General features: G+C 34.7%; 1 protein-coding gene across 8 annotated transcripts in view; it reads right to left on the bottom strand.

Moving 5' to 3' along the window:
- Positions 1-20,738, bottom strand: part of fry (microtubule binding protein furry) — a 120,802-nt gene that overhangs the window by 34,821 nt on the left and 65,243 nt on the right. For all 8 annotated transcript variants that reach the window (XM_074093328.1, XM_074093321.1, XM_074093345.1 and 5 more), the window contains 7 exons: positions 19,207-19,340; positions 18,427-18,528; positions 11,553-11,687; positions 11,238-11,429; positions 10,803-10,894; positions 4,236-4,356; positions 2,715-2,896 (listed from right to left, as the gene is read on the bottom strand). In XM_074093328.1, the coding sequence (XP_073949429.1) occupies positions 2,715-2,896; positions 4,236-4,356; positions 10,803-10,894; positions 11,238-11,429; positions 11,553-11,687; positions 18,427-18,528; positions 19,207-19,340 (958 nt within the window). The remainder of the gene's footprint in view (positions 1-2,714; positions 2,897-4,235; positions 4,357-10,802; positions 10,895-11,237; positions 11,430-11,552; positions 11,688-18,426; positions 18,529-19,206; positions 19,341-20,738) is intronic.

Here is a 20,738-nt window from a genome sequence, read left to right as displayed (position 1 = left end):
TTAATTTTCTCCCAATTATATAATTTGCCCGCTCTCTTCTAACGGCCTTTCTGCATGATTTAATTTCTAAATTGGAATATAACGAATAAAAACATATTACTTATTATAAAAATAATTCGGTCATGTACATATCTACACCGAAATTACGTTATTGGGTCGCTTCCAATAACCGCTATAGTAATCTCGATTAGCAAACTATAGTATTAATTATTACTCAATTCCCCGGTGGACTTCGTTAGAGGTGGAGTGTTTGTCTTACATAATGATAGATGATGGTTGACATTCACGCTTCTCACGTCATATTTACATTTACCGTACTTGACTTACAAATTGGGGGAGTTAGGCGTAACAGTAGGAATTTCAAGTGTGACTTATTATATAAATGATAATATCAAGTATTTGTAATAAGTAAATAATAACAAATAAATGAGGTGCCAATTTACGGGTTCATTATTTATTAGAGAATATTTTGTTTTCTCAAACATGCTCGGAAATGTATGCGTTAATGTCACGAAATGGAGACATGAAGTTTCTCATTTATGACTCCCTACCACCTCCCTACATAACTTCTTGGCCTAGGCCATGAAGTATGTATGAAAATACATTATTGTCCGCTGCTCTAACTTTTTAAATTTGCTTACTAACATTAAACTGCCAAAGGAAAAATTACGAACAGCAACCACCACTACTCTGTAAGCATTTGCGATACTGCGATGCGATGCGATGCGATGTGATATATGGATATTGGATGGATGGATTTTCGATTCAGTGATATGTTAGCAAAATATTCAACTTTCAAGTGCAAATTTTCATTAAAATCGAGCGTCTAAAATTTTAACTGGTGGTTGGAAAATTTGAAAAAAATCAGAATAGTAGTAAGCACTATATCAAACTTTCAAGGAAAACTATAACGGCTAAGTTTGCTCGAGAATTATTAGTAGTTTAAGAGTAAATAGCAGCCTAAGGTATACAATAGACATAAACTTGGAAGATTCCGTATAAAATACGAAATCCTTTGAAAAATATTACATATTTTTTTCGTAATGGCTACGGAATCCTATTTTGGGCGTGTCCGACGCGCTCTTGGCCGGTTTTTTTATTGTTTCAAACACAATTCAAATACCAAAAAAAAGGCAACAAAAGTAAATTGCCGAATTAAGTAAAAAGCATTCAGTACTTACCACTTTAAACTGTAATTTAGCTTTAAAAAGCTTCATTGGATTTAAATTTATATTTTTAATAGAAACAATTTTATTTTAAATTAAATTATTACACACACACAAACATCACGCCACGCAATTAAAATATTATTTCTAATAAAATAGCATTATGTATGAGTCATACATGTCGTGTACATAAAAAAAATAAAAAAAATGGTCAAGTGCGAGTCGGACTCGTACATGAAGGGTTCCGTAAACAGTTCGGTAAAAGTTTTTCTTAAAATTCTTGTAATATAATTTTTTTTTGCTGACTGTACTTTATGCCCCTGTTTACCAAAGTACTCGTCAAGACGACAAACGAGTCCAAACTCGATGCGGTCGTATCGTTTATCACAGTTCCTATGGTCACTCGCTAGCTTTATCATCAGATCAACTACATGTTATAATATTATTGCATGTGTCAAGATTTGACCCAAGCAAACAATAAATAAACAAACAGGGCAAGCTAAAGAAAAGCTTCTAAAAATATCGCCGTAAGCACTTGTGCAAGTATTTCGAATAAAAAACAATTTGAATTCTCATCCTCTTTGGTTCTGGCTGTTTGCTTCTGAATCCATTGCCCTAAAAGCGCCGTGCTGTCATTCGCGGGAAATTCGGCGGACTTCGTATGTTGTGTAATTAAATTAAATAATAAGAAGCTCGACTAGTGTGAATAAATTTTAAACTGTATTATAAACCTTGTAAATAGTGTTAAATACTTAGTATGATTTTTTTAGTGTAAAAAACAATAGGTAAACATAGTGATTAGTACGGTGTGGATTCGGCGAGCGCTTTATCAAAGTTGGCTTCATTGAGGTTTGTGGTTCATAAATTGCTTTATTAATTTTGCACAAAAACGAATAAACCATACAATCAGACAGTCACTTTATTATATTATCGAAGCTTTTATAAAACATCATTAAAATCGCAAACTTAAAGGTAAATATTCAAACGACAACTCGGTCGCCTAAGCAACGGCTAATAAGGCTTAGCAACCAAAAAACGCTGAAAAAAACACGTTTCTTGTATGACGATCCCCTTTAATTTGTAACTTTATTTTATTTTTAGTATTTGTTGTTATAGCGGCCACAGTAATAATACGTAATCTGTGAAAATTTCAAGTATCTAACTTTTACGGCTTCAGAGATAGAGCCCTGTGACAGTCGGACAGACAGACAGACAGATAGAAAGACAGACAGCGGAGTCTTAGTAATAGGGTCCCCTTGGCACCCTTTGGGTACGGAACCCTAAAAAAGTATAGCAGGAAAGTAAAAATGCAAAAACATAAAATTTCAAGACAATGTCCAAGCTCAATTTAATATTTTAACAACTTTTCTTTATTTCCTCGCATTATTCAAGAAAAGTACTAATACTCGTATATGCCCTAGCGGAAATAGTAATTCGTGGATTTGTATTTATTGGCGGCGGACGAAGCGTAAACTCATCCACGAATTGCTTTTTCCCGGCCTCGGCAATAATGTACTATTAATAAATAGACGGCGTAAGTATACGTACCTGTGGAAGCCGGAGATGGGTTGGCTGCTGTCCGGCAAGTACTCGGTGAGCAGCGCGAAGAAGCCGCCGTACTCGGGCATGGGCAGGGGGCGCGGTTGCGGCACGTCCAGGCGCGGCTCCTGCGGCGTAGCCGGCGCGCTGCCCACCCCCGCGCCTGCGACCAGCTCCGGACACAGCCCAGTCTACGAGGGAACCGTTAACATCACTGCCAGAGATCGCTTTTAACACAATCGCTACACGCTCGTAGCAGCGTTTTTCCGCTTTGTAGCTTAAACTGCCTACGAACAGAGAACGCGCCTAGCAGGTTCTTGGCACTGAATGTGTGCGACGAGACCACCTAGAGATTTTGAGACCACCTTTGAGATGTGCTATATAATTTGCATTTTTATTATATTACTGAACGATTTCTTCCAGTTGTGGACTGCTTGGCAAATTTTTTAGGATGTCTTCCAAACAAAATAATTTAAATCGTTAAGAGCGTTTAAACCTGCTGAGCTGGCAACGTTACATTTTTGTTACTTTTTCCGATTATTCCATAAAAAAATAATGGAAATTAAAAATGTGGTCTGATAGAACTCTTCTTAAATGTCTACTCCAATAATTATTCGTGATAAGACTTTTATTTTATTTAAAAACCCGTTAATAAACATATGTTCGTTTTTAAGGAATATAAAAGTCCATCACGAATAATTCTTTAGTAGACACATTCACTTATATATTAAGAAGAGACTATCTAAAAAAACCATATTTTTAATTTTCATTCAATATTTATGGATTAATCGAGAAAAACTAACAAAAATGCAACGTTGCCAGCTCAGCAGGTATAAACGCTCTTAAAGGATGCATATATGTTCAAGACGCTCGCTCCTAAAGATTGGATTGGAGTGAACGATAAGAAGTAAACCTAGAATCGTTTTCGAGACGTGCCGGTGGGGCAAGTGGACTACAACTTATAGTAACAACGGAATGCTGAGGACCTGGGTTCGATTCCCAGTGCTGGGCTCTTTTTCTGGTTTTTCTGTGCATCCATGACTCAGTTTGTACTTACAACTTATAGTAATTTATACACAGAATATTTACTTGCACGAGTGTATCACGATTTAAGTATAACACGATAAACTTGTTCATATTTACAAATTAACAATCACATTAGCTTGCTTGTCGGATAAAATGCACAAAAAGCTAAATAAAAAAAAGGTAACACAATTAAGTACTTTAACGAAGAAACAGTAGACGCTACGAAAAATCCTAATGATCAGACTGCATCGTTCGACCGGTACCGTTTACGGTATCATGCGTGAGTGAGAAAACCGTCGAACGGAACAGTCTCGAAACGGGAAAATTAGGAATATACCCACAACCGCTGAAATTAAATGAAGATTGCTACGATTCAAAGTAGCGTGTGCGTGGCGCAAGAATTTACGATAAATCGGACCGATCGAACGGTGCAGTCTGATCGTAGGATTTTTCGTAGTCTCTGGTGGCCTTATAAAACAGTGTATGTTGTTGTGCGATACTGACGGGGGTGGCGTCGCCGTCGGAGGGCGGTGGCTCGTCCTCGGCCGGCGGCGTGGCGCACAGCGGCGCGGACGCGCGCTTGTCCGCGCTGCGCGGGCCCGCCTGCTCGCCTGACTTGGCGCCACTGCACACATAATAAAACATTTATGACACTACTTTGGTTTATAAATATTACCTGCCTCAACTGGAATGCGTCTTTCAAACCATTTAATTATCATATTCGTGTATGTTTTACGACAAATGTGTTGACTTCTACAAATATTACTTCTCGTAGTGTAGTTACTCCATCCTTACCTTTATTAATATTATACATACATAAATAGCTATGTTTAAATGTTTGTTATGTTTACACGCTTAAAGCACTCAACCGATATTAATAAAATGTTACATGGATGAACATAGTTCGAGGCTCTGAGAAAGACCAAGGATTGTTTTATACAGAAAAAATAAATTTTACGCGGGTGCGCGGTAAACGAATTCTTCGTAGACGAAGTTGCGGGTAACAGTTAGTTATATTATAAATGCAGACTAAAACACTCTCTTTTCACGATTAAACCGCTGAACCGATTTAGATGGAGTTCGGCATGGAGATAGTTCGAGGCTCAAGATATTTTTTATTCCGGAAATCGGTACAGTCCCCACGGATAGCGATAAACGAACGCTATGCAGACGGAGTCGCGCGCCGCGCAACAACTCATTATTAATAAGATTAACTTTGACTTAACCTTGACTTTGACTTTTTATAAGTATTACTATCTAACACCAACTAATAAAGGTAATAATTTGTAAATTATAAATAAGATATCTGTGATGTTTCACTTTGCCTTTGAGGAATATTTTCAGCAATGATCATATTTCTGAGCAATGAAAAAATACACATGGGATGGGATGGAGCTCAAACATTTGGACAACTTAACAACAACAATAATTAAAATTAGCATGACAGTTTTGTATGGTTAACCGCGATTTAACGTGCTCCACGTTTTTGGTTTCCCCGCATAAAACGTTAATAATAGATATACATATACCTACAAGGATTGGAAGTTACAATAAATATCATTCGATGACTGATTACGATATACTGATGTAATAGGTATATCGCGAGTACAAAAGGACTATAACATACACATATAACTTTGAAACTGTTTTACGTATGTATTATTCGCCTAGAAACGGAATAAGAAAGGAGCATCAAACTAGTAAGGTCTGTTTGAATTCCCAGTGGACGTAAACAAAAACGTCTAGTGACAGGCGTCAGAACCATAGTGGTCTGTGTAATGGGAATTGGATTCAAATGCGGATAAGATTGTTTTAACAGTTTATATGCTGTTACGGAAACCACATATAAACATTATCGCTATTGGAGACGTAAATATTCACTAGGATAGGAGTGGAATATTTTAAAGGCAGTTGTAAATTACATACTTCCTAGATCTAAAACGGGCCGGCGATAAAACTGAAATTTTAGTTATATCGTTCAAAGGTTAAATGAAAGATTTTTTAAAGATAAATCTATATATATAAAAGAAGGAACTGACTGACTGACTGACTGACTTATAGATCAACGCACAGCCCAAACCACTGGGGCTAGAAACTTGAAATTTGGAATATATGTTCCTTAATAGATGTAGACGCGCACTAAGAAAGGATTTTTCGAAATTTCCACGGGATAGGGAAATATCTAAACTTTTTTCGCTTCTTTGTTTGTAGTCGAATCTCTGAAACTATTGAGCCGATTTTAAAAATTCCTTCACCGTTAGGAAGCTACACTATCCTTGATTGACATAAATTACTTTTTGTGATGAATGTTGTTTATATTAATATTGTAAAGTGAGGGTATGCCCTCACTTGAAGGTAGACGTACAAATCAATTGTGACAGCTGTCAATAAATCAGTCTTGAAAATCCTATATCGTGTAGGAAGTCGCCGGCAAAAGAAACGCGTAGTTTTTTAACGTCTTTAACGTTTCAGCGAAACAGGGTTTCAGAGTTGGTACGAATTATGAATAATTAATTACGTATGTAGGTTGATTTTTGAATTCCAAAATGTGCACCATTTGTCTAAAACAACGTCTTACTGTATCTATATTTCCATGTTAGTACCCTCCAAAAAATCAATCAAAACACGAAAAAAAGGATCGCAGAAAGTAAATGTATGTTAATTGTTACCCCAAACTTAACGCGAGCGAAGCCGCGGGCAAAAGCTAGTCTATATATATAAAAGAAGAAACTGACTGACTGACTGACTTATAGATCAACGCACAGCCAAAACCGCTGGGCATAGAAACTTGAAATTTGGTACATGGATTCTTTTTATGATGTAAGTAAGCACTAAGAAAGGATTTTTAGAAATTCATCCCCTAAGGGGGTGAAATAGGGGGGTGAAGTTTATATGGAATTTTCTTTTTTCTGGACTTAGAAGTATGAAAATAGATGTGTAAGTTTTCGGTTACAATTAAAAATTATTTATCCAGGTAAAATGGCTGAAATTCCCCCGTAGGTAAAATGGCTTAGAAGTATGAAAATAGGTGTAAAGTTCTCGATTACCTAAATGGTGAGGTAAAATGGGGAGGGGGGGGGGTAGTTTGTATTGAATTTTTTTCATTTATGGATTTAGAAGTATGAAAGTAGGTATATAAGTTCTCGATTACAATCAAAACTTACCTGTGTAGTTGAAATGGATACAATTCCCCCTTAAAGGGGTAAAATGGGGAGGGGGGTGAAGTTTATATGGAATTTTCTCATTTCTGGACTTAGAAGTATGAAAATAGGTGTATAAGTTCTCGATTACAGTTGAAAATTATCTGTCTTGGTGAAATGGATAAAATCCCCCCCTAAAGGGGTAAAATGGAGGGGTAAAGTTTGTATGGAAATTTTCTCATTTCTGGACTTAGAAGTATGAAAATAGGTGTATAAGTTCTCGATTAAAAATTATCTGTGAAATGGATAAAGTTCCCCCTGAAAGGGTAAAATGGGGGGTAAATATTGTATGGTTATTTCTCATTTCTGGACTTAGAAGTATGAAAATATGTATACAAGTTCTCGATTAGAATTAAAAATTATCTGTGTTGGTAAAATGGATAAAATTACCCCTAAAGGGGTAAAATGGGGGGTAAAGTTTGTATGGAAATTTTCTCATTTCTGGACTTCGCATTATGAAAATTGGTATACTTACCTGTACTTACAGGGTCCTGATTAAAAATAAAAATTATCTGCGTAGGCAAAGATAAAGAAAGAAGAGGTAGCTTTCAATTTATTAGGGGGGAGTTTTTATGATACTTCTTTATTTCTAGACTAAAAATATGGCTGGTCACAATTTAAAATGATCCGCATGGTGTTGGCGACTTCAATAGGGGAGGGGGTTTTTTATGAAAAATGTACAACTAAAATGTGGAAATTAAAATGATGTGTGAAATAAATTTATTATGCAGTAGGTACCTAACTTAAAAATTAGTCATCGGGTTGTGCATAATAAAATCAATAATATTAATATGAGCGTACTTTTTGTGTGATTATTCGTTCTTATTTATCTCTACCTAATTTACAAAATATTATGTACAGTGCAATTTAGAATATATACCTACTTCGGGTGCTAGAGTAAGATTCGGTTCTCGCCGGAAGCACACGAGATAATTAATTTACTCTCGTGCTTTGCATAAAACTTTTCATAAACTAGCTTCAAAAGTGGTAAAGATGTTGTTTATTGCGAAGTACTTTAGTAAACTGTTACCTATAGTTTACGGCAGTACTTCGCTATGCACACAGATACAAATGTCACAATTATAACGGGGGTTAATAAAATCATATGCCCTTATAACTAAAGTACACGCGAACGAAGTCGCGAGCAAAAGCTAGTATATACATAAGTACCTACATACAGTACTGTTCACGCAACGCTAAACTCGAAAATTAATTCAGTTTCGAAAACTTGGTTTTATTTTTCATTTTGTTTTTTTGTATTACAACACTGTTTTTGTGATTATTAGCGAATCAATGATTCTTATTCTTATGTTAAGTTGCAGACCTTTCGCCGTTGAAATAAACTACTAAACGTATCCTTTTTAAATCATTTGTGTGTGCAAATAGAATAGGTTGACTTATTTTCACGACAAATTCCCACGACCTAACCGTCCCACTATCCTGAGGAAAAGCATTAGTGTTGTATTGCATAAAATGTGTCCTAATGAATAGATGTCATGTTGCCCTCAAATAAAACTGATGACCTCGTTTAGTAAGGCTTTGTGGCTTTTTCAATCGTCTGCTACGGATTTTACTTTCGTAATTGTTTGTATATTCTGAAATGGAACATTTCAAAAATAAACGAATGCTGAGTTTCAAGCGTCCATCATTGACGGACAATTTAATTACAAGTATAACTTGCAATCAGTGGTATGGAAATGAAACCATGTCATAGGTGTAATTTATAAATTTCCGATAGGGCTTTGCGAGCTACGCTAAAATCTCATTATTTCGATGTACAAGTGGACAGGCGTAGGGCCGTGCAGGTTGTTTTCGGCGTGTTTATTAAGTTGACAAGCGCCAGAGGCCAATCACTTACGCGGCGGACACACCCGTTCATATGATTTATCGCTGTCCCCGATGTGACTTATCCCTGCTCTACAGGTCGATTGCAAAGTTCAATTATTATATATAACTAGCCTGTTGCCAGCGACTCCGTCTGCGTAGAATTCGTTTATCACTATCCCGCCGGAACTGTGCAATTATTCGGAATAAAAACTATCCTATGTCCTTCCCCAGTACTCAAACTATCTGTATACCGAATTTCATATATAAATCGGTTGAGCGGTTTAGACGTGATGTTATGTGATGAGGTAACAAACAAACAGACTTGCCAACTTTCGCATTTATAATATTAGCGGGATAAATTTGATTATTGTTGAAATTTACACACAGACTTAAATTGAATCATCATTTAGCTTGCATAAGTTGTCATATAAGTACTGACACGAGGGTGCGCATAACCAGAGCTGAGAGAGCGAGATTAAGAAAAGGAAGTTGGAGCTGGAAGTTATTGGAAAATTTATATTACAAAACCGAGATGAGAATACTATTCAATAGTATTGTTACCGCAGCCGTATTTATACCAGGGCTTGTTCGTTACCAAATTTACATTATAAGTAAAGTTGCGTAACCGGTAAAATCGTAATAATACTTTGTACCGGTATAAAATTATAAAGTTACTTGATAAATTAACTTTATGGTAACGTTACCCAATTAACGTTACATAAAAACTTTTTTTTTACATAGTAGCTAATAGTAGGGCTTGTTAACGTTACCCAGTTCATATTATTAGAACGTTAACAAAGTAACACTACTTCAATTGGTAATGTTGACTCAAAACAAGACTTGAAATGGACTCAAAACGTTAGGATCAAAATTATAATCCCGAATGCATAATATAATCTAAAATGATTTAATTAACTGTGTAAAAAATAATAATTTTAAATTATGTTTTGATACGAATTACATACATTTATTTAACGATACTTTTGAATTAACGTTAAATGTGTTTGACAGAGGTAACGATACCAACTTTTTAACGGTATTTGAAGCCCTGATTTATACTGAATAAATATAATCATAAGTCAATCTATAATATCTTCATAGTCTGAGTGCAGACATCTACAGAAAATCGATTTACAAAGTACTTTTTTTTCATGTTTATTTCAACTCTATTCTTGGTGAATTCTGTGTCATTTATTTTATAAAAAATATTAAAGTGAATTTGACAAATCTATTATTGTTTTCCACATAATTTTCATGTTATTGAATCGCTGGACCTATCAAAAATACATTTGTAATAAAGACATTCGTGGTAAAGCATTAAACAGTGTTCCAATAATAATTACATCATTCGGATTTAATTTTATTTCGTAATATAATTTATGTTTTTCCCAAGCTTTAGAACTTCTTCGTGCTGAAATAAGTATTTTTATATACCTGCACACACTACCATCGACAATCAATCATTTCGTGCACATAATTCAAAAATGGCAATATATTGCTCAATCGTATTCTAATCTCGAGTCCTACCTCCTATTCATAAACGCTTACTAAACTTCTGTTAGATGTCACTTCGACATTAACTTTCCTTTTACCACAAACAAACAAAACACACCTTTTCTTATAGCATCAGATTTGTATTTTTTTATGAATAAAGATGTTAAGTCCCCCCAAGTAAGTGGTCCCCAAATTGAAAATCGTGACTGTAAATAAAAATTTAAAAACGATTATTATAGAACATCCTATATGTTACGTAAGAAAGTCAATATTCAATCATTTACGCGTCAAGTTACCAGCTATACAAGTAATGACGTTGTTATAAACTGTAGGGAATAGATTTATGCTCAGGGTCTTATTCTGAAAGAAATAAAAAACCCTTTAACTTACGTGTTTACATGGATACATACAGACATATTTAGCTCACATATACTCAATAAGTATAAGCCTAAGGCAGTCTAATAAATTATGCTTTCATTAAAAGATTAAATTTATGAAACCTGTACTTCCGGCAAGACAGTTATGTACATAGTTAAGAATTTGAATTTACCTTGCTTTAGCCGGGTCTTCGCCACTGTGTCTTTTTGTGTGAATAGTGCCCTTTTCTACCGGCGCTAGCTCTCCAGTTCGTCCTGTAGCGTCCTAAAGAAAATTTTAACTTAAAAAATCTCAGGCAATAATAAAGACAAGTCTTCAATTGCTAATATTGAGCTGATTTTAGTTGTCAAATGTTTTTTTAATCCACTTATTTGAAACCTGACAATTGGTTCGCTAATGAGTGCAAGAAAAGTTCGTCTTTTCTTCAAGAGACTCGCAGATGGCATAATAATTTCCCTCTGACGGTGTAGGTACTTCGAATTCCGCGCTGCGCTTAGGATTTTACTCTACTTGCATAGAATCACTCGTTCCGCTCTGGGTTTAAAATAGCGCCCTCACAGTAAAAATATCATTTTGCTCCCTTGTGATACAATCCACTGTTATATACCTGAGATCCTGTACCAGGCCCGTCACTGTGCCCCGACGTAGCTTTCCTCATGGAGGTGAGTCGATAAAACGGCGGTGTTTCCGTTCGCTCTATCAGACAGTTGAGTGTCTCTACGGTTTGCAGTTCGGTCATCATCTCATCTAGTAGCCTCTCTGGACGAGAGCGTGCCAAGTACAACACAACTCGTTTAGCCTGTCGACAAATTTGTTTTTGACATTCGTGTTCAGTTTAAACAAAAGTCGAAATACGAAAATAATATCTAGTTGCATAAGAAGTGCCGAACAGTTGGCTTAGATTAAAATACATAATACTCACATATGGCAAAAGTTCATTTGGCGCCATTCCCGATATTATAACCAGGTATCGTATGATCACCTTTAAGTTATTCGGCCAGCACGCGCACAATGTCGACCACAGATCTTCAATTTCTTTTGGATGTTGGTCCGAAAACTGTCAAAACAAAAATACCGCAAAATGAGTATAGAACTAAAAATGGTAATTTAATTACATATTTTACGTTAATAATTAATGCATGAATTTTAATAAAATTCATACCTAACTGACTAGCGTGTGTTGGTTTTACGTGACGATAAAATACACCGGGTCTTAATGAACCCAATTTTACAAACTTCTCATTAACCCATCTGGTCATCACCAACGAATCACGAATTTCAACAAGAGGTGTTAAAGCCCCTGTTTACATTGATATTTAAGGTTTCGTAGACCAATGAAAACTAAGTATAATGATTGATGTTTAAGTTACGGTCAAAGGATGGTTCATACTCATACTGTACAGGTCGATTCACAAGAGCTGACTCGAATGTATAGAACGAAAATAGCACTTAGACATTTTTTTAAGGAAAATGACAGATGCATGACAATATCACATTTGTGTGAAGTGTATTAAAAAAGGTAACACACAGAAACTTAAATTCACTCATTCAATCCATTCGTGCCAGCTCTTGTGAATTGACCTGTACTTATACATCCTGTATATGTTTGACAGCGGCAATTTCCAATTTTCCTCAGATTGGTCGTTGAAAAAATATTGATAGCTGTTGTTCGATTACCAGTTGGAATAATTGATAAGAAAAAGTACATTGTTGTAGATTATGGAAAGTAAGAAATAGCGCGCGTAAGCAAGTGCAATCTATTGCACTTTTGGCCTAAACTAAACATTGCGCATTTCACGACTACTGAGAGGAAATAAAAAACAATTATCACAAAACAAAAAATAACAATCCAAAGACTGCGTTGCTCCCGCTTGGCTCCCGACAGTTTTAATTATTCTATTGTTACATCAATATTTTTTAAACGAGTTTCATTTTTAGTGGCCGGTACCCAAAACCACATATTTAAAAAATAAAAACGGCAGCTTGGCTGCGGTAGCAAGTCGAACATGACGAGGACGTATGCTTGCGTACTGAGCAGCCTGGCTGTTCAGCCAGTGCAGTGCCGTGCGTAACGGGCTTAAAAAGTTAATGCAATGGCGTTTTTCATACTTAAAAAATTTAAGCATTTTGTGCATTACGCGTTTTAAAAAAACACATCATAAAAGTCATAAATAGGGTTGGGACTTTTGGATGCTTACCGTGGTTCTAGAATCCATGGAGTCGTCATATGTTATTATAAAATTTAATAGTCAAAGTCTAAAAATAAAACGATATACTTATTAGATACTATGAAACTGTTGTTACATCGTAAAATAAACACATTATAATATAGCGCAATTAACTTATCATAAATCTTTATAATTATAGTGGCCGCAGTTCACAGGTGACGCGATATACATATACGATTTATCTAAATATGCATCTTCTTTGATATTAGTGTTGTGACAGACTACTGACAACTTTTTCGTAACGTGACGTTCCGCGGTAAAAGGTACCTTATGGCGTTTTTTAGTTTCGGAGATATTAAATGTTTCGTAAAAGTGGCTTAAAAATACCGTTTTTTTTTTAGAAGGAAAGAAAGAAAGAAAGAGGTTTATTTTGGCTCCATAAGTACCACCTAAAACTAATCAATCAATCATTTATTTATTTCTGAGAATATAGTACAATATAAGTTAGTTCAGCATATTCTGCCGTCATCGGCGTAGAAATATTTTACAGTTTTATACCTCTATCATTACAATAAATAAATAAAAAAACATTATTAATAATAAAAACAGAAAGAAAGAAGGGAGGAAAAAAAATACATTATTTTGTTTATCTATAAAATAAAATACAATTTGCCTAAATTAATTGTTACTTATTTAAAAAATCATCAACGGAATAAAAACACTTATCAAGCAACCACTTAAACATTCTTTTCTCAAAAATGTCCGTAAAAGTTGACATTATTCTTTACATATCAGAAGGTGAAGTGCATAGTTTATGGTCAGCGAAAAATTAAAAAGTTAAAAAGATTGCAGGCGCGCTAGCTCGACAATAATGAATTAACGCGCCTGCAATCAGTCACATTTTTTATTAAGTTAAAAAGGCCATGGAAATGTTGGCACAAGTCATATATAGCCAAGTCTAATGACCGGTATCAGATATTTTGTTGGAACTCCGGACTTTTTCTATTGGGTCTGAAATAGCTTGTGGTGTTTTCGGTGGAAAAATACACCTGCAGTTTATTTTTAATGAAAAAGGCGGGAAAGCATAAGAAAAATATTGGAATAAAATTAAATTTTATAATATATTTTGAGAAATAGTTTTCTATTTCAAAATTATTCACCATTTTTGAGAAAATCTTTATATTAGTCTCGGCTGGAATAGCAATTGCTGGCTTCGTATTAGTTAAACAGACTCGCAAGCTCGTCCGTTTAATACTCATACTCAGCCAGCAATTGCCTACTTCCAGGCCACGACAATAATCTACTATTTTTCAAATTGGTGTGTTTGTAGCATTTTAAAATCCTCAGGTATTCTGTTATACAACTTTATAGCCATGCAGTATACGTTCATGCTAAATAATTTTAAGTTTTTTCTAGGCTGATGCAATTTGAGCGGTCTCCTGCTAGGTCTGTTAATTTTATTAATTATCTGGTCATGCAGTGGAAAAAACTGTGGGTACTTTTTGACAAATTTAGTTATTTCAAATATGAAAAGACATGGCAATGGGAAAATCTTAAGTTCCTGAAATATTGGTTTACAATGTGCAAGATATTGGGCTCCATATACAGGTCTAATACATTTTTTTTGTGTTACAAATGCTTTTTGGGCATCCGCACTGTTACCCCAAATGATAAGCCCATATCGTAGTATGGAAGAGACATACCCATGATATGCAGATAACGTAGCTTCTCTTGAAGCTACGGACCTTAGGCGTCGTAATGCAAACACGAATCTGTCTAGTTTAGAACATACATTTTCAATATGCGCCCTCCAATTGAGATGTTCGTCAAGGGTAACACCAAGGAAAGTGGCCGTGCCCATAAGCTGAACGGGAGAATTATTAATATGGACATTAATATTTATCCGGGCAGCATTATGAGTTTGGAACAAGATCATTTTAGTTTTTTTCAAAATTTAGTTTTAGCTTATTATTTTCCAGCCATTCTATGGCATCATATAGCTCATTCGTAGCTTCAAATTCTAGGTCACATTTATGTTCACTCCTCATAATTAGCGTAGCATCATCTGCAAACAAAATACATGAATGCTTAAGAACTTTTGGCATGTCATTGATATATGCCAAAAATAAGAGGGGACCCAAAACGCTACCTTGTGGTACGCCATAAATATTAGTTTGCGTTGAAGATGTATACGTGTTTCTCTTATTGTTAACTATCTTTGTAAGCTCTGTACACTGTTTTCGCCCAGTCAAGTAACTTTTTATCCACTCATTAGCTTTTCCTCTAATAATCCCATATCTTTCTAATTTCGAAAGTAAAATATTATGAGAAACACATCAAAAGCTTTACTCATATCTAAGAGAATTGCTAACACTGACTGTTTATTATTGAGTGATTCAGTAATATATTTAATCAGGGAGAAACAAGCAAGAGATGTCGAGCTATCTTTTCTAAAACCATATTGGTTCGGATGTATAACATTTGTTTTATCAAAGAAGCCATTAATTTGACTATACATAGATTTTTCGAATATCTTCGAAAGTATAGGTATCAATGCAATAGGGCGGTAGTTATTAATTATACTTGGGTCACCCTTTTTGAAGAGTGGTTTAACAATTGTCAGCTTTAATCGGTCAGGAAAGCAGCCCTGTTCAAATGACAAATTGACCAGATAACTGAGAGGTGCTGCAATTGGGATGTCCCAATTTTTGTCAACATATAATAAATCGAAAACCATTTGGAGAAATAGGCTTCGTGAAGCGTTTTCAGAAATCAGATTCCAAAAATGTGATAAACTGATTTAAATAAACCAAATTTAAGTAATGACCCTCATTTGACCCCTGGAGTATCTCGTCACAAAGGCAGTTATAAAGCAGGTCTACACTCTTAAGCAAATTGCCAGTTTGAAATGTTCCTGTCCTGCTTATAATAGCAAAGAGTGACAAAGATAGAACTTAAATGACATGATGCGCAACTGGCCTTAAACAGTTGTCATTTATCGTAAAGTCCGAAATGTATACGAGTATTTCCAATGTATTTTTACAAATTAAGTTATTAAATTACTATGTTACAAGTAAATACAAAAGAATTTAAATATCAGATTTTTAAAAAGATATATATTTGCTATCACACCATTAAATAAACAAAGGAATAATCGAAGCTAAAAGAAGAGAAATAAAATAAAACTATTTGTCATGGTTCATTTAGGACCCTAAACCGTGCTTGAATGAGGGCTATCGTTTTTTGTCTCACTAGATGGCGCACTGTTGCGTGAGGTTTTTAAGTGTGGCTTTCAGAGTCTGTTATTACGGGCGTTAAAACAAAGTTTAGATTAAAATCATATTTAAAACACCTTAAAACCGTACCATAAAAATATCCAGCAACCACAGTGTTGCTTAGCCCTGTTTTGTTCGGAAAAAAAGGGAGGACAAAAGTTTCCGAAAGACAAAACTGTCTCAAAACACAGACATTCATTGCCCCGTAACGCATAATTGTCATAATTAATTTTAATGAAATTTTGCATTTAAAGTCGAATATTTCACAAACAGATCGCAGAATCTAAAAATCGTCTAGTCAACCTCCTAATGCTTTAACAAGACCTAACCAACGATACCCAATACTATAGGGTTAGTCGAGAAAAAAAATTACCCCACTTACGTGACCCTAAAAAAATTTTTCCTACCATTACGTCTGCGTAATTGCTATATATAATAGATATTAACAGATGTGCAACGTTACAGCTTTCTAGCATTGATAGTCCCCTAGCAAAGCCGCGGATGGACAGACGGACAGACGGACAGACAGACAGACAGACATGGCGAAACTATAAGGGTTCCGTTTTTGCCATTTTGGCTACGGAACCCTAAACAGACGTTTAGAGCAAGCAATTCCGTAAAATCATGTAACTCAGCCATAAGGCACCTTTTCTTTACATAAAATAAATTTTAGTTTTGAAAGTAATTCGCGAAAAAGAACTGATCATCTTTGTGGCAATTTAGTTTTAAAATAAGGGTAAACATTAATGAAAAAGTTTTCCAGAACTTAAAGTATAATAATTTTATCAATTTCATACTCACATGTTGTATGTTTGTTTCCATAAGGTACCTTTTCAAAAATGCAAAGACTATTAATGTGATGTAACTTTAAGTGACCTAAAAAGTTAAAATTCATTGCTTTTCTTCTTTATTTTCTTTAGGAATTGTTTTCTTATACAGACATTTAAAAATCATGACTACCTACTGCGAAAAAATGCAGAGAATAAAGCAAAACATGATTTCCTTGAAATAAGTCAGCGATCATATTAATTGGTCTATATACAAGTTTTGATTTGCAATTATAGAACTTGTATTATATATTTTGATGGACAGAAGCTCAATAAATCATATTTCATAGTCCACTATATAACTTAAATCGGCAACATAGTTTTTGAGGTAACTAAACTTAAATGGTCTGTTTCCTGAAATTGCACATTTTCCAATACATTTTTCAAAAATTGTATCTTCGTAACTATAATACTCAGGACAATGATCTTTTTTGATATCGATAGCTTAAGAATTGCAGATTATTAGAATGCCCGTAACTCCATACCGACCACAAGGTACCTTTGACTGCGGAACGTCACATATTGTCACTTTTGATAAAGGACGTTATCATTATTTTTGTTATAATTAAACTGAATCATTTTAATACGACTTGCGAAACTCATTAGTACCACAGAGATATCGTATTGGATATTTTTTTCGAGAATATAAGTTTAACTTCAGTCGATGTGAGTAGAGAGATCTTTCTCAACACAAGAGTTTTTTATCAATCTACAACTCATTTATCCCCGCAAAACAAAGAAAAAACAGTAACGATCCATGCTTACTACCTGTTTTAAAATGAACATGAAATAGTAATTGATGACGATTATGATACATTTATACCTAAAGCTAGTACCGCCTCAGATCTAGAAGTTACGGGTAATATTAGACAGTTGAAGAAGACATTTTTGTTGCTGTCACATATAAAGTAATTGTTTTAGTTTATTTTGATTAATAACAGAAATGTGTTTATATTGTATATACAAATTAAATAACAATTTGTATTATATTGTGTTAAATATGTAAGTAAATAAAATGTAAAATATTATATAACTTTGACTTAGACTTCGAAAATTGTTTTTTATGCATATGACAACTCCATGGATTCTAGAACCACAGTAAGCTTCCAATCCCAAGCCTAGTCATAAATGACGCATTCTCATTGGTCAATTTAATTTCACATGTTGCAGACGATTACTTTCGATTGGTCCAATTGTCGTTTCAGCAGGCCGAGGAAATTATTCTGAAATATATTCCAAGAAGACGTATCTTACCACCATGAAATAAGTATACAGGTGATTTCGGGGTCGTGATTACAACTATTATTTTCTGACTCAGAAAATGATTGCGATGTGAACTGTTTATGCTTTAATTTTGAACACTGATGGTGATGTCTTATGGGTATTCATTTATTTTAATGTTAAAAAGTTTTTAACTAAATGTACAAATATAAGCAATTTAGTGTACTGCATTTAGGTTAGCTAGGTTAGGTAGGTTATCTAAAGCCACATTTTGGAGCAGTGTCGTGAAAAATAAAATAGTTTACCTTAGCTGTGATGTAAAAGAGATTGTTGAGAACCATTTCGGTAGCCTCTGCGGAACCCAGGCCCTCGCGTCTACCACTGCGACCCGCTTCGGACGCGTAATACTGCAGGCAGGCAAATCATCACTTCAGTATTTACACCATTGAACGTTCCAGACACTAAATATATCGCTCAATAGCATTAGTGGTAAAAGATGACGAAGTAGCAATATACCAAATATTATTGAAACTTTTATAATTATGATCAGGAAAAATTAGCAGACGTCATCGTAATAGTTGCCGTCAGGCATATTTAGAATGCTCTAAAATGTGTGCATGCAATGCGATTGCCTTTTGGTTACCTACACTTCATTTTATATTAAATATGATGGCGACGGAAATAGCTTTTAAATACATGAAATCAGGATGGTGGATCCGGAACGTAACGGACGCAGTGGCGTTAAGAGGGATTTAGCTTTATGTAATCCTTTAGTGGGTATATGGGGTGTAAAAAGGTACTAAAGTACACCTGACTGTATTGTTAAGGGTGTTAAAATGTGTTCTGATAGTATTAAGTCCTTTGTCCACACTGGTATAGTATCACTAAGTATATAAGTATAAAGATGTGCATATGTGTGTGTGTGTGTGTGTATGTTTGTGTTGGTGTGTACGTCTGTTACCATTTTCTCAAATTTACCAACCCGATTTCGATGCGGTTTATTGTTTTGAATGATTTTGATATGCCTATCTAATCATAACTTTACGATTTCGAAGTTCCATAGAAGAAATACAGGTGGTGGATACCTGAATGTAAGACAGAGGGTTGGCGGGCGGCACGTTGGGATCGACCAGCTCGATGTTGACAAGCCACGGCAGCAAGTACTGCAGCAGCAGCTGCCGCACCTCGGTGCGAGCCGTTTGGAATCGTGCTGTGATTTCTACATTAAAAACAAAAGATTAATTCTTCGCCATGGCACCGGAAATGTTCAGGAGTTCAGAAATTACCAAGTTATCCAGGTATTACAAAGTTTAGACATACTAACACATCATTCGTAAAAAATGTATTTAAATCTGCGATTTTCAAGTTAAAACAACATTCAAAAGTTTATCCTTACCAACGGCACCGGAAAAGTTCAGTAGTTCCGAAATTACCGAGTTATCCAGTTACTAACAAGTCTAGGAATACTAACAAATAAAATAAAAATTATTTAAGGCAATTTACTCTAGATACACTTATAAATATGAATAAATTAAATGAATAGTAACACATCATTAGTAAAATTTATTTCAACTTAAGCATATTTTGTCCTTGCATTTTTACTGTTATACCGACAGTAAAAATGCAACAGTCCACTCATAGCAGTTTATTGAAACAAATTAGTTTCATTATACCGGGTGTGACACGGGCAAATAATTAAAACATAGATCGTACTCGTCAAACTGAACAACATTAGTTCAACGACTTTTAAAAATAATTAGTTTATTTTTATTTTTATTACACTTTAATGTTTATTCGAAGAATGAATGAATGAATGAATGAAGAATGTTTGATATTTGTAGCGTGACAGGCGGCGTCAGATGGGTTCTAGGATGGCGTACATTAAATTTACGATTAAGCTTGTTAGAAAAAAAAAACTAAAGTTTACTTTTGATTTTAATGAAGTGGGACCATGATGATTCAATTACCGGTGATCTATATAGCCTCTATTTCTAATATTATCCCCGGTTCTGGGCCCCACACTGTATACAGAGTGTAATCGTTAAGTGTGTAGTAGACAAGCGTTTATTCCGTAAACATAACAAAAATCAGAAAACTTTAAACTGATATCGAAAGTACGTTACCCAATGAGTAAAATCACACCAATAACCTAAAAAAAAAACCCAAATATTAACTTCAAACCCTCCCATACATTTAGTAAGCCGTTAGTTGAAAAGCTTTACTCGTAGTTTAAAAGCTCTAGTCATTTCCCCATTATCATAAGATGCATGAATTATTTTAATTTATCCACTTATCCACATCCATCAGTAATAATTTTTCATATTTTAAGAAAAGTTCATTTAGAAACATTGAAAAGGGCCCGTCGATGTATCGATCGCAGAACAAGGGCGTCACTTTTAGCAACTGCGTAAACAAAAAATGTACCTGCTTCCTTAAAAAATAAAAGTTGGATTTATTCGTGTACATAATGAATCTTACAATTTTATCTCTTACGGTAATATTTTTAATATGACTACTGTAGGTACTTTAAAAAAGTTATTAATGTGATTTTACTCATTGGTTTGACGTACTTTCGAAATCAGTTTAAAGTGTTCTGATATCTGTTATATTTACAGAA

Source organism: Choristoneura fumiferana, chromosome Z (assembly GCF_025370935.1).
Source record: "Choristoneura fumiferana chromosome Z, NRCan_CFum_1, whole genome shotgun sequence".
Lineage (NCBI taxonomy): Eukaryota > Metazoa > Arthropoda > Insecta > Lepidoptera > Tortricidae > Choristoneura > Choristoneura fumiferana.
Note: the sequence above shows the minus strand (reverse complement) of the source record. Positions and strands in the feature narration are given on the sequence as shown.